The 13535-nt window shown below is 35.8% G+C and overlaps 1 protein-coding gene across 3 annotated transcripts in view; it reads right to left on the bottom strand.

The window, feature by feature from the left end:
- Positions 1-11206: 11206 nt before the first annotated feature.
- Positions 11207-13535, bottom strand: part of FYB1 (FYN binding protein 1) — a 149620-nt gene continuing 147291 nt past the window's right edge. For all 3 annotated transcript variants that reach the window (XM_044232509.1, XM_044232511.1, XM_044232510.1), the window contains 2 exons: positions 12901-12932; positions 11207-11873 (listed from right to left, as the gene is read on the bottom strand). In XM_044232509.1, coding sequence (XP_044088444.1) covers positions 11851-11873; positions 12901-12932 — 55 coding nt within the window. In that variant the 3' untranslated portion in view covers positions 11207-11850. The remainder of the gene's footprint in view (positions 11874-12900; positions 12933-13535) is intronic.

Below are 13535 nucleotides of genomic sequence, written 5' to 3'. Positions count from 1 at the left end.
GTGATCTCTCTGTCTGTCAAATAAATAAATTAAATATTTTTAAAAAAGGAAGAAGCTTTGTTCTTGGGAAGACAATTTTAACAGAATAAAAAGACAAAATGCAGATTGAGAAATTTTTTTAATTGCGGTATTCTTGACAAATAAAAGGATTTCTACCATCAAGCTTACTAACACCACCTCCCTTACCTCAGGTATTTACCATTAGAGTTGCTGTTACTGCTGTTGAGAACACTTAAGTAAGTTAAATTAAGAACTTAAGTAAGCACTTAAGTTCTATTGTTTTAGCGAATTTCAATTACAGAATATGGTATTATCACTATAGTCATCATATTATACATTAGTTTCTCAGACCTTGTTCCTCTTTTTTTTTAAATTAAATTTATTTATTTAAAATAATCTCTACACCCAACATGGGGCTCAAACTCACCACCATAAGATCAAAAGTCACATGCTCCACGGACTGAGCCAGCCAGGTGCCCCAGACATTATTCCTCTTCTAAATGGAAGATGGTAGCCTTTCACCAGACTCTCTCTGTTTCCCTCACCCTCCAGTTCCTGGCAATCACCAACCTACTCTCTGTTTCTATGGGTCTGGTTTTTGGATTTCACATATAAGTGGGATCTTGCAGTATTTATTTTTCTCTGTCTGGCTTATTTCACTTAGCATAATGCCCTCCAATTTCATTCATGTTGTTGCAAATAGCAGGATTTTCATCTTTTTAAATGCTGAATGATAAATGATAAATATTATTAGATGTAGAAAGACACATTGTTTTTATATCTTGGTTATTGAGCATAGTGTTGCATGAACATGAGAGCACAGGTATCTCTTTAAGATAATGAATTGTTTCCTTTGGATATATACCCGGAAATGGAATTGCTGGATCATATGGTAGTTTTATTTTTAATTTCTTGAGGACCTTGCATATTGTTTTCCATCTTGGCTGTACAAGTTTATGATCCCATCAACAGCATGTGAATTTCCTTTTTCTTCATATCCTCACCAGTATTTCTTATCTCTTGTCCTTTTGATAATAAACATCCTAACAGGTGTGAGGTAATAGTTCATTGTGGTTTTCATTTACTTTTCCTGATGATTAGTGATGTTGAGCATGTTTTCATGTACTTTTCACCATTTGTATGTCTTCTTAGGAAAAATGTCTTTGGACATCCTTTGCTCATTTTTAAATTAAGCTCATTTAAATTGCTCATTTAAATTTATTTTTTGTTTTTTGGTTCTGTTTTGGGTTTGATTTGGTTTCTTTTGTTTATTTGCTAGTGAGCAGTATGAGTTCCTTGTATATTTTGGATATTAACTTCTTATTAGACATGTAGTTTGCAAATATTTGCTCCCATTTCATAGGTTGCTGTTGCATTTTGTTGATGATTTCTTTTGCTGTGTAGAAGCTTTTAATTTTGATGTAGTCCTAATTGTATATTTTCCTTTTGTTGACTTTACTTTTGATTAATGACAAATTGGCACAGGAAAATTTTTAGAATGATGAAATGGCTCCGTATTTTATTTAGAGTGGTGGTTCTGTGACACTGTGTGTTTGTTAAACTTACAGAACTATGTACTTAAAGGGTCAAATTGACCTGTACATAATTTCTACATCAGTAAAAAAATGAAAATAACAAAATCATTGTTCCAAGGGATAGAAAGTATAGGGGGTGTAGTATGAGAATGTCTAACATACTTCATTTTTTTTAAAAGATTTTATTTATTTATTTACAGACAGAGAGCACAAGTAGGCAGAGAGGCAGGCAGAGAGAGAAGGGAAGCAGGCTCCCCGCTGAGCAGAGAGCCCGATATGGGGCTCGATCCCAGGACCCTGAGACCACGACCCAAGCCGAAGGCAGAGGCTTTAACCCACTGAGCCACACAGGTGACCCTCTATCATACTTTAATAGGTTTCCCAGAAGGAAATAATGGAGAGGATAAAAAAGATGCGATATTTAAAGAGATTATAGCTTACGTTTTCTAGGATCTGTGAAAGACAAAATTAGCAAATATGGGAGGGAAAATATATGCCAATCAGGATAAATAAAAGGAAATCCACACCTAGACACTATGTAGTAAAGACAAAGACAAATCTTAAAAGCAGTTGCAGAAGAAAGACAACCCACAAGAATTACAATTGGAATAATTATAGACTCCTTTGCAGATAAAATAGATGCCAGGAGATAGAAAAATTATCTTTAAAGTGGTAACAAAGTGTTAACAAGTGGTAAGCAACTGTCAACCAAAATTTCTGTACCTAAAAAAAATAAATAAATCTGACTTTAAATAATATGAAAAATTAAGACATTTTTAGATAATCACAAAATGGCAGTGTTTACCTCCAAAAGACATGACTATTAAAGCTTTCATTATATATATTTCAAGAAGAAGAAAATGTCCCTGGAAAGATAGTCTAAAATATAAGAAACAGTGATGAGTAAAGAAATTGGTTAATCACGTAGACATATTTAAGTAAACATAGTCTGCATTTAATAATAATATTTAAACATTGGGGATTAAAAGGAAAGAAAATACTTGACAGTAGTAGCTTGCCATTAAGGAGTGGGTGGTCTTTTTTTTTTTTTTTAAGATTTTATTGATTTATTCGACCAAGAGAGAGGTCCCAAGTAGGCAGAGAGGCAGGCAGAGAGAGAGGGGAAAGCAGGCTCCCTGCTGAGCAAAGAGCTCAATGCGGGGCTCAATTCCAGGACCCAGAGACCATGATCTGAGCCGAATGCAGAAGCTTAACCCACTGAGCCACCCAGGCACCCCAAGGAGTAGGTAATCGTAGTTAAACAATTCCAAAGCTCTCATTTGTTTGAGAGAGGAGTTAAATAACTGATCAACTTAAGACTTTGTATAGTATGCAGAAAAAAACACAAGGAGAACCACTAAAAGAAAAGAATGTGCACATCAGTGAAATGGGGTGAAGGGAATGCAGGCAGAACATCAAGAAAGGAAGAAATCATTCAGCCCCCAAAAAGGACAAGGAGGAGAACAAAGACACATAGAAAGAAACCTAACAAATAGAAAGAACAATGTGAAATAGGAAACAATTCTAAATATGTATCCATGGATGGAATACTTACTTGTGAGTTTATCAGTTAAAAGGAAGAAATTGTTAGATTAATTTAAAAAATCCAACTATACGGTGTTTCCTAGAAATATACTAAAATAAAAAAATTAAAAATGAAAAGATGGAAATTGTGTATAAGATAAAAGACAGCTCAGTAGCTGTATTAAGATCAGAGAAAGCAGATGGTCAAAAACCTGTTGCAACATAGTGAAAAAGGCTTAATAAGGAAGACTTCAAATTACAAATTCATGTGTACTTAATAATAGTCTCAATAAGTCATAGAAATAGACAAATCAACTCACTGGTCATCACAGTGGGAGATTCCAACACACTTCCTTAATTATTGTTGATTTAGGCACACTCCTGTCCTGATGAATACTATTCAAACTTGATTTTCTTATGAAGAGATGTATTGAAAAGAGCAAGCACAGAAGAGGAAGTAAGCAGGTTTCCCTAGAAAAGAGTATCTAAAAAGTAGTAGGCTTGTGTTTTTACTCACCATCAATGTAGAGATACATCTGTCAATTAAGAGAGGAGCTATGGGACCACAGCGGAGTCAATGTGAAAAACAAAGGTCACATTCTGTGATTCCATGTTCTCAAAAGAAGGAAACGTCATTACATGGTTGGTGCCAGTGGTTTTCATATCCTATTTTAGAATTTTCCTGAAGGTTCCACTATAACATATATCCATGAGAATCTTTTATTTAAGGAAGCAGTTTGTAAGTGGATTAACTTTCTCAGACCGAAGTATCTGTTTCCATTCTAACAGTATCGCCTTTCTTTCCTCCTTTCCCCCTTCCCTCTTTCTTTCTTTTCCTTCCTTCCTTCCTTCCTTCCCTCTCTCTCTCTTTCTTTCTTTCTTTCTAGATTTTATTTATTTATTTGACACAGGGATAGAGAGAGAGAGGGAGAATGAGCACAGGCAGGGGGAGGGGCAGACTCCCCTCTGAGCAGGGAGCCGGATTCTGGCAGGCTCAATCGAGGACCCTGGCATCATGACCTGAGGCAAAGGCAGACGCTTAATGACTGAGCCACCCAGACCCCCCTCACAGTACCCTTTCCAGATACACTTGGTAAACTGAGTTAGTAACCAGAAGGTACTTGGTCAACATGATATCAGATAAATGATTTTTTTTTTTGGAAGAATATTTTGCTACTTTACATTTTCACAAATTATGTCTAATATTCTGCATGAATTTTTCTGAACAATTTTTTTTACCTTTACTAACTCCTTCTAATAGTAATTAATTTAAAAAGTGCTGCCACAATTATGAGAATTTAGAAATTATTATGAATCCTCTTTTAGTACTATACTGATGCTACTGAAGTCTGGACTTTCTGTAAAAAGTTCTTGAAGACTTGAAATTATCTGGTCAAATAGCGAGCAATGCTCAGCGTGACCATACTGGAAATGAAGACAGTGGTCCTAGGAGTGAGTCTCACAGCAGATGCAGGCATAAAGGGAACTTCAACGTTATGATATGGAGCTGGCTTTGCATATTGTGCAGAAGGTGAGCCTAGTCAAAAAAATGGTTGGGAGGAACTGCTTGCCTGAGCAGAAAGAAGATTGACATTTCCAGATAGGTTCAAAGAATTTAAAGTGAAAGCAAAACTTTCAAACTTTTAGAAGAAAATGTAGAATATCTTCATGGGCTGGTAAAGGTAAGGAGTTTCTAAAATAAGACACAAAAAGCATCAGGGAGTACCTGTTCAAGTGGAGCACCTGCATATTCTACCACTGAGCAGTTCCAATTTGGGGCATTTGCCGTAGAGAAACCCTCATATGGCTGGGGAAATTCCAACATGAATGTCCATAGCAACATTGTTTACGATAGCAGAGGTTGGAAACAACCTAGCATGACTTTTTTTTTTTTTTAAGATTTTATTTATTTATTAGAGAGAGAGAGAGAGAGAGAGAGCGCACAAGCAGGGGGAGGGGCAGAGGGAGAAGACTCCTCTCTGAGCAGGGAGCCCGATGCGGGGCTAGTTCCCAGGACCCTGGAATTATGACCTGAGCCTGGACAGATGCTTAATGGATTGAGCCACACAGGTGCCTGCTAACATGACCTTAGTAGAAAAACAGAGATACCTGTGTTTTTTTTTTTGTTTTTTGTTTTTTTTTTTTTTCATTTAGTAGAATGCTTGCTCTGGCTTTCCCAAACAAAATGAGAAGTGTCAAAAGCAGATGGTAGAAAAGCACAGACAGTATGATACAAGTCATATCAAATTTTAAGATATAAAAAAATCATACTTGAAACATTTTAAAAGATATATACCTATGTAAGGGAGTATAAAAAAAAAAATAAGGGAATCAGAAACACCAAAATCAGGTGCTGGTTTTCTCTGAGAACGAGGGAAGGAAGGAGTAAAATTGTGATGACATACACAGGGATCTTTTAATGTACTCATAGTATTCTATTTAAGGAGAAAATTCATATTTGAAAGGTGACTGAGGGGAAATGCAAAACTTTTATATTAGTATTATAAACTGAAAAATTAAATATTCACTAAAATTTATATTTTGATACTAAGAAAGATTAGAGGGAATTTATGATGAGCACAGAATGGTCATGAATTGGTCATAACTCAATTTCACAAAACATTGCCCTGTTTGTTCACTCACCTTATATACCAGATGGGGTTTTAGCTGGTTTTAAGCTGTTTGTAAAAATCAAATCCATTTTCAAAGGATAAATATTTATGATCTTCTGACAACAAAGAGACTACAAGTAAATTTTTCCCACGTACTAAAGGCAAATTTGAAAGTGGAATTCCTTCTTTTCTGGAATAATAATAAATCCTAACCCCTGCAAACCAGTGAAATAAGTGTAGAGACTTATAATTGACTAGTTTGAAGGATGATACCACTGTGAATATGTAACTTCTGGTATGCTAGTTAAAGGGTCAATCATGATACATTGTTACCATTTTCCCCCTGAAGTTATGATAGACTTCACAGCTCATATTCTCTAAATTTAACATTAAATATATCTTTTAGTCTTATAAGTCTCTCTCTTGAAACTGGGTTCTCTACCTTAGTCAACACTAACACTTCTGCTTGTCATCAACATGGTAATGAAAAAGAACCAACAACTTTCCTAAATCCTGGCTTCTTTGTATCTCACTAACAGTTTTCATTATCATTATTATTATTACTCGGGAGTGGGAGAAGTGTGTATCATACACCTAGAAAACAGGACATCACAATAATAAGACCTTGAACATGTTCATGAAACTTGAGTAAAGCATATGTCACATCTAAGTCTCATTTCCTTTGAGCCTGACTTGATAGAGTTGACAGAGGGTTTAAATAGAAAAAGGTTCATAGCACTCAGCACAGTGTCTAGCATACAGTAGGTGCTCAACAGATGCTAATGGATGGTGAGAATGACAGTGACAAGGCAGTACATATATGGAATTGACTCAAATACTGAGATTGGATGATTTTACCTTCTGAATACATGAGTGAGATACATAGAATAATAACAAATAGACTTATAATGAACATTCATCTTTCAACTGCCTCTCAATGTACTTGTCAGTGTAAAATTTGGTGACTTAGGTGACATTGACGCTGAAATGATTCAGGATGCTTACAGGACCTTGACAAGCCGGGACAACCCCTTAATGATGTAAGGAAGGCCATCTTTAGTGTTTGGTCCATAAAATACAAGTGTTTATGTCCCTTCCTATTTGATGAGAGAGCCCACTATTTCTGCAGGAAATTTACTTCTGATCTACCCTTGGTAACGTTTACAGGCAGGTGCACCCATCCCTCAGCTGTTGTAAGAACTGGTTGCTGAAAGTCACAGCTGCACCTTCATAGAATTTCTCTCAGCCCAGAGAGGCACAGGCAGACACAAGGAGACTGAGATTGGGGAAGGAAGCATCTGGTAGCCAGTGACTGCTGATGAAAAGATACAAAGCCCAGCTCCCTTGCCTCAGGGCAGCTGACTCAATGGAGCCCTTCTTCCTTCTCCCTTTTCTCTTCTCCCCCTCCTCCTTCTCCTTCTTTTTCTTTTTCCCCAATAGTGATGTATCTTGTTTTACAAACATTTAAAAACAGAAATATTTGTCCCTTAGTCCAAAATTTTGTTGCAATAAAATCTTAGGATAATTTTCAGCTCCCAGATTTAGTCCTCAACTGATCATTTGCTTTCTTTCTAATTCAATATTTTTTTAAAAAAATTAAATTCAGTTAGAAAACATAGTACATCATTAATTTCAGATGTAGTGTTCAATAATTCATCAGTTGCATTTAACACGCTGTGCTCATAACATCGTTTGCCTTCGGGGGATGGGGTAATCCGATGGAGCCCCTCTTGCTCCAACTTTTTGTTCCAAAATCAGGCTAAGCATGGGCTGCAGATAGATCCACATCTTAGCCCAATTTCTTGCCTTGTACTATCCTGCTTCCTCATTCTTGCAGATTTTTTTTTTCTTTCCCTGCAGAGCCTCTTCAACATATCCCTCACACAAGAATTCCAGTCTCAAGCTTGGCTTTTGGGAGGACCCAACTTAAGATACCTCTTAAGTATGTTTATTTCTACAATTATGTTACCAACAGGAGAGATTTTTTTCTGTTATTTCTCTTCTAGACAAATGCACAAAAATTTTTAATACCTTGTGGTTTTGGTTTACTAGTCCCGTACTCTTATTTAGATCTTGGAGGTTAGTAACCATGATACTTACTGCACCTCCTTTAGGTCTATACATACTAAAGACAAGAAACCAAAAACAGAACAACACAAAAACAAAAATAAAAAAACCACAAAAAACACAAACCTCCGGTCCCCTGGGGCATGTGGGTGGCAACAACATTTCAGTTTCTTTCTTAACACAGCTTCTCCCATATAGGGCAAAGCTCTAACGAGCATATCATATTAATTAAAGAACAATAATCCAAATTTCATACTATCTTAAAAAGTCTTACCTCTAGTACCACTCCCAGGGAGGTGATGGAGAGTCAAGCTTCCATATCTGACGGCATGTGTAAGGTCATGAGTTTGAAAGAGAAGAGAGAGTTCACATGCCTGAATATAATTCTTCATCAACTTAACTGAAGTTTTTGAAAAATATTACATCATTTCAAACATCTGTTTCTAAGAACTGAGATGAGGTGGCGATAGGAGGTATTTCCGTCTTCTTTGCTACTAAGAACCTGTCCACAAATAGCCTTGTATTAGCTATTGAATATTATTCTCAGCTGGGCAAATCCCCAACCATGATTTGACTTTAAATTTCTATTCCAGACCGTGGTATTTGCATCCCATCAGATGCTGAGTAGTTCGTGTGCAGCAGCCTTAATTTTTTATGATGCTATTCCTGCTAGACCTTTTGGGGGGCATTTGGCATTTCTAACATAAATGCAATCTGGCTGTCCTAGACAATAACTGAGGTTTGTCCATCACTCACCCCCACAAAAATGCCCCTTGTTATTGGCAAGTTGGAGAGCTATAGTGTGGTCGGGGCTTCATCTGATTTATTTCCCATCATAAGTGGCTGATGTTGCAAAAAAGTGGAAAAATGTATGTGTGAGAGGAAATGGGGAGAGAGCCAGGGAAAGTCGGAGGAGCCATCAGAGAGCAATGGGAGTCTGACCCTAATGAAGAGGGGAGGGAGGAATGTTGGGAAGAGGCATCTCAGAGTCCTATGCAGGGTAAGGAAGTTTCCGCTAGGTAGTTGGAGAGATTTCAAACCACAGCTGCCACCTGAGGGCTTCTGTACCTTTCAAGAACAGGACTGCCATGCTTGGTAATTGGCTGGGAGCAGTCTGTGGGAATCCTGGTGTTGGCACAGCTGTGGAAATGGGCTTCAGAGTGTAGAAGGCAGGACCTTTGGTGAGTTAAACCTCCCATAGCTGGGGGTCTGTGAGGCTAGTATTCTCCTGGTTGTCGAATGCACCCTACCGTTTTCAGACAATGGGATGAGAAAAGGAAGATAGAAGATAGAAACTGGGGGGCGCCCGGGTGGCTCAGTGGGTTAAGCCTCTGCCTTTGGCTCAGGTCATGATCTCAGGGTCCTGGGATCAAGCCCTGCATGGGGCTCTCTGCTCAGCAGGGAGCCTGCTTCCCCCCCTTTCTCTGCCTCTCTGCCTACTTTTGGTCTCTGTCTGGGAAAATAAATGAATACAATCTTAAAAAAAAAAAAAAAAAGAAATTGGTTGTAGTTGATGTAGAGATGTTTGGATTCAAGGCAAGGTTTTCTCTTATTTTTTTGAATGAGAAGAACTTCAGTATGTTTGTAAGTCCAGAGGAAAAAGTCTGCACAATGGAAGAAGTTAAAGAAGAGGAAGAGAGGAAGAGAAAGGAGGAAAAGTTGGGCAGGGTCTTTGTGTGTGAGAGAGAATTAGTTAATTGTGAAGGAAGAAGACTTCAGAGAAAGAAAGAAGAAACTGGATAAAGGTTATGGCTTTGAGGAGTGGTATCTTATTCCCTGGGATAATGTCTGAACATGGGTTGAGGTTGAACATTATTGGAAGTTGAAGGGACTTGTGCTTGGTTTTTTCAATTTCATTCAAAATAGGAAGAAAAGCATCAGACACACTACTGGAAGGTTTAGTCTTAAACAGGAGGTACTCCATCCTCTGAGGATGAAGCAAAAACAGGAATGATTGGGCTTAAAGAAAGACTGCAGATGTGGGATCAAATTACGGGAGATAAAGGTTGAGGACCTCAATTCCTTGATGAAGTAGGTAGCAAAGTTATCTGCTAAAGATATTATTTATTTGTAGCTCTTCTCACATGACAAAATTCTATACATTAAACTACAGCAGAAATAATACTTAATATATTAAAATTAACTTGTCAAATATGCCTTTTATATTAAGATGATTATCTAGTATATAAATCTTTTGTAGGCATTGTATGTGTCTGTTTCTTGGTGTATAACCCAAAACTCTAATATAGTTTCCTGGTTTAATTTGGAATTTTAAAAACTGATATTATATTGAATTTATGTTATTTTCAATGAGAAAAAAATAACTGGAGATATACTGTCAGTGTATTATGTATATTTGCTACCAAATTTAATAAAAACAAAAACATTTTTGAACCATGTAATTTATCTATTAAAATAATTTCATCATATGAGCATATACTGGTTTATCCTATCAAAAAGTAGACATCAAAGTATTTCATAATTGGAGGGGGACTTGGACATCATTGATTTCTAATGTGGAGCCTCAGACTTGCTGACTCTATAAATTGAACAATAAAGGTTGAAGGCCTTTTTTATCTTTCTTTCTTTCTTTCTCTCTCTCCCTCTCCTTCTTTCTCTCTCTCCCTTCCTTCCTTTCTTTTCTTTCTTTCCTTCCATCCTGTCTTTCTGTTTGTCTTTCTTTCTGATCTGTTTTCAAATTTTAACACCCCATATGGAAATTACTCATATGAAGGCTGAGGTTACAATGATTTGAAATGATTTCAATTCAGTGGGGCCACTATTCAGAAGCTCCAATGAGACTTTGAAATATTAAAATACAGAAAATACTTTAATCATTATTTAATCAATGAGTTTTAAAAATACACAAAGGCTTCTGAAATACAGGATTTGGGTTTGGGGAGGATTATAAAAGTTTGAGGTAACTGGTCATAAAATTTTTGGGAAAAACTGATTTCGTCTAATCCTGTAATTTGCAGATGAGGAAACTAGTTCACCAAATATCATATCATGGTTCATTGGTAGTAGAGTCAGCTTTAGGATTTGCCTATTTTGGAAGCTGAGAAAAAATTACCTAACATGCTATTTTCTTGGGTGTTAGGAGTCTTGCATTTTGTAGCATGTTGTTTAGTGTTCTTAGCATTTGGAATCCAAATGCTTCACATTTTGTTTGGAGGTGCTTTGGGAAAGTGTATGTATGAGTAGGAAACATTCTAGTCCAAACACTAGGCCAACTTTCCAGTAAAGTGGTTTAAAAAAAATTCCACAGAAGTAATTGAAGAGCAAAAACTTTCAAAAGAGTCTTCATAGTGAAGAGGTGCCATTAAAGCCTAATTAATTTCAAAGTCCATCTTCCATTCTTCATAATTTTAGGGTAAACCTCATTCCTATCTACTCTAGTTCCAACAGTACTTTAAACAGAGCACATAATTCGACTGTTAGTGGATGAGTCTGCAAAAAGAAAACCAATTTTTGACTCCTCTACAGTTTTAATCTGAAGTGTGTGTACTAAATGCATACATTCTCATCAAATAATTAACATATATTCACAATTAACAAACAGGGACAATCTTTATACACAAACTCTGCTGCCACTGTAATTTTTAGAACATTGATCCCACCAGCAAGAGAGGAAACAGTTGTGCCCTTTTAAAGATAGAGGATTTGAATAAAGACTGTAAGAGACAATCACAATTAGAGGTTCAAACGATAGTTTTCTATCTTGTGGAATGTTTTAATATTTTCTTCCTTATATTTCTTTATTCTTCCTCCTCATATTTCTTTAGACAACACAGTCATTTCTTCTTAATTTTTTCTTTCTTTTTAGAGAGGGGAGGTTGTCTCCTGATGGTCTACAAGAAGCTCCTTCATAACTGTAGCTGAATCAGAAATGGAATATTTCATAATTCTTACAGCTCACTGATGCAGTCTCCCAAGATGTTAAGATCATTTTCTAAGTCCACAGTTTTAAAACTTCATAATCAGAATTTTATAGCGAATGGCAATTGGTAGTTGCATGCATCCATTTTCTATGATATCCAATCCCATGTCAATTAAAATTCGGACCTCATTTTGGTATCAAATGAACAGAGCAGAATGAACAAGGCTGAGACCTAGTCATTGTCATAGATGCAACCTGAAAAAAAATACAAATTTCAATAGAGTTATACAAAACACATAGCATCTAAGCTTTCCAAGGCTAGAAATGTGGGTAATTCACACTCACCCAGTTTAGGGTTAAAAAAAAATGTAGAAAAATGTAGAATTGGCTCACTTTGTGAAAAGCAGTTACATGGAAGACCATATATGGATTTACTTTACATTGTTCAGTATATAATTCTAACAAAGTTCTGGACAGATTAATTCTTTTTTTTTTTTAAGTTTTTATTTATTTATTTGAGAGAGGGAGAGAGAGAGAGCAGGAGATGGGGGAGGGTCAGAGGGAGAAGTAGACTCCCCCCCAACCCCCGCCCCCAAGCAGGGACCCCCATGTGGGACTGGATCCTAGGATTTCAAGATCATGACCTAAGCCTAAGGCAGTCTCTTAACCAAATGAGCCACCCAGGTTCCCTGGACAGATTTATTTTTTATCAAAATGAGACTCAGAATTATTTTATCTGGCACTTAATTAAATGTATTTTTTGGTAGTTTTCTAAATGAGATTGAAGTTGTTAAATATCAGTAAGAATCGAAAGTTTAAAAGGAAACTAAAAGGCCACATGAGTAATTCTATGCGTCACTTCAGTTGAGATTAATTTTTTAAAGATTGTAATTTATACATATGTGATGCTAAAAGAATATTAGTGAGTATTACAGATTATGAATTAAAATATGTATACTTGACTTATTGATTGGTCAAGTATACAAATTTTTGAGGATGAAAGTTATTTGTATTAAGATTAATGGTATAATGAAAAGTTCACATTATTTTCGTACTTTTGTTTTCAAAGAAAATAAATAAGATTCTTCCTTGATTCCCAGTCTTGTGCAAAAATAATTTCTTAAATTATACCAGAGCATTTACCTTTCCTAACATTTTCAAGTGATTCAAATTCTGATCAGATTGAAAAGCTCTAATTAATCCAGCAAGCTATTTTTAGTATTTGTAAGAACAGTGAATTCGCTGTTATTGTTCTCAGTGGTGGGTGCCATGTAGGACTTACCATCAGCAATGTCATCGTAGATCTCTCCATCACTGTAAATGTAGAAAATAATTTTTTTTAAAGAAAATATGTTCTTAACATTAAGGCAATCTCTAGATTAAAAAGTAATATGATCTTATATGACACAATTAAACATTTAAAGGTAAGAAGCTAAATGTGAATTTATAAGTGGGAAGAAATTTTGTATTCATCTACACCATCTTTCATTCATTTAACCTAATTCTCTGAGAATAATATGAAAAAAAGAAGAATAATTTTGACCTAGGAAATGAGTGCATCATTTTTGCATTTCTAATAATTTATAAATATTAATTATAAAATACATAAATATTAGTTTCAAAATGAGTAGCCAAGATATGGTTAGTATGGTGATTCTTATGTTATATAATTCTAAAAATATTTATGGTTATAGGCTGATGCATAATAATAGTTCTGGCTACTTTTACACATTTTGGTTGTACTTGGTCCCGAATCTTTGTAAAATATTCTGTTCTATACACTTAATAAGTCCTTCCTATGTACGAGGAGATATAAACATGGGTAAAATGCAAGCTTCGATTTCAAGAATCTTATAATCTAATGGAGGAGAGAATGATATACAAGTAATTAAAATAGGAAGTATTGTAAATGCAAAT

The sequence above is a fragment of the Neovison vison genome, chromosome 1 (assembly GCF_020171115.1).
Source record: "Neovison vison isolate M4711 chromosome 1, ASM_NN_V1, whole genome shotgun sequence".
NCBI lineage: Eukaryota > Metazoa > Chordata > Mammalia > Carnivora > Mustelidae > Neogale > Neogale vison.
The sequence above is the reverse complement of the archived record's forward strand: the minus strand, read 5'-3'. Positions and strand labels throughout refer to the sequence as shown.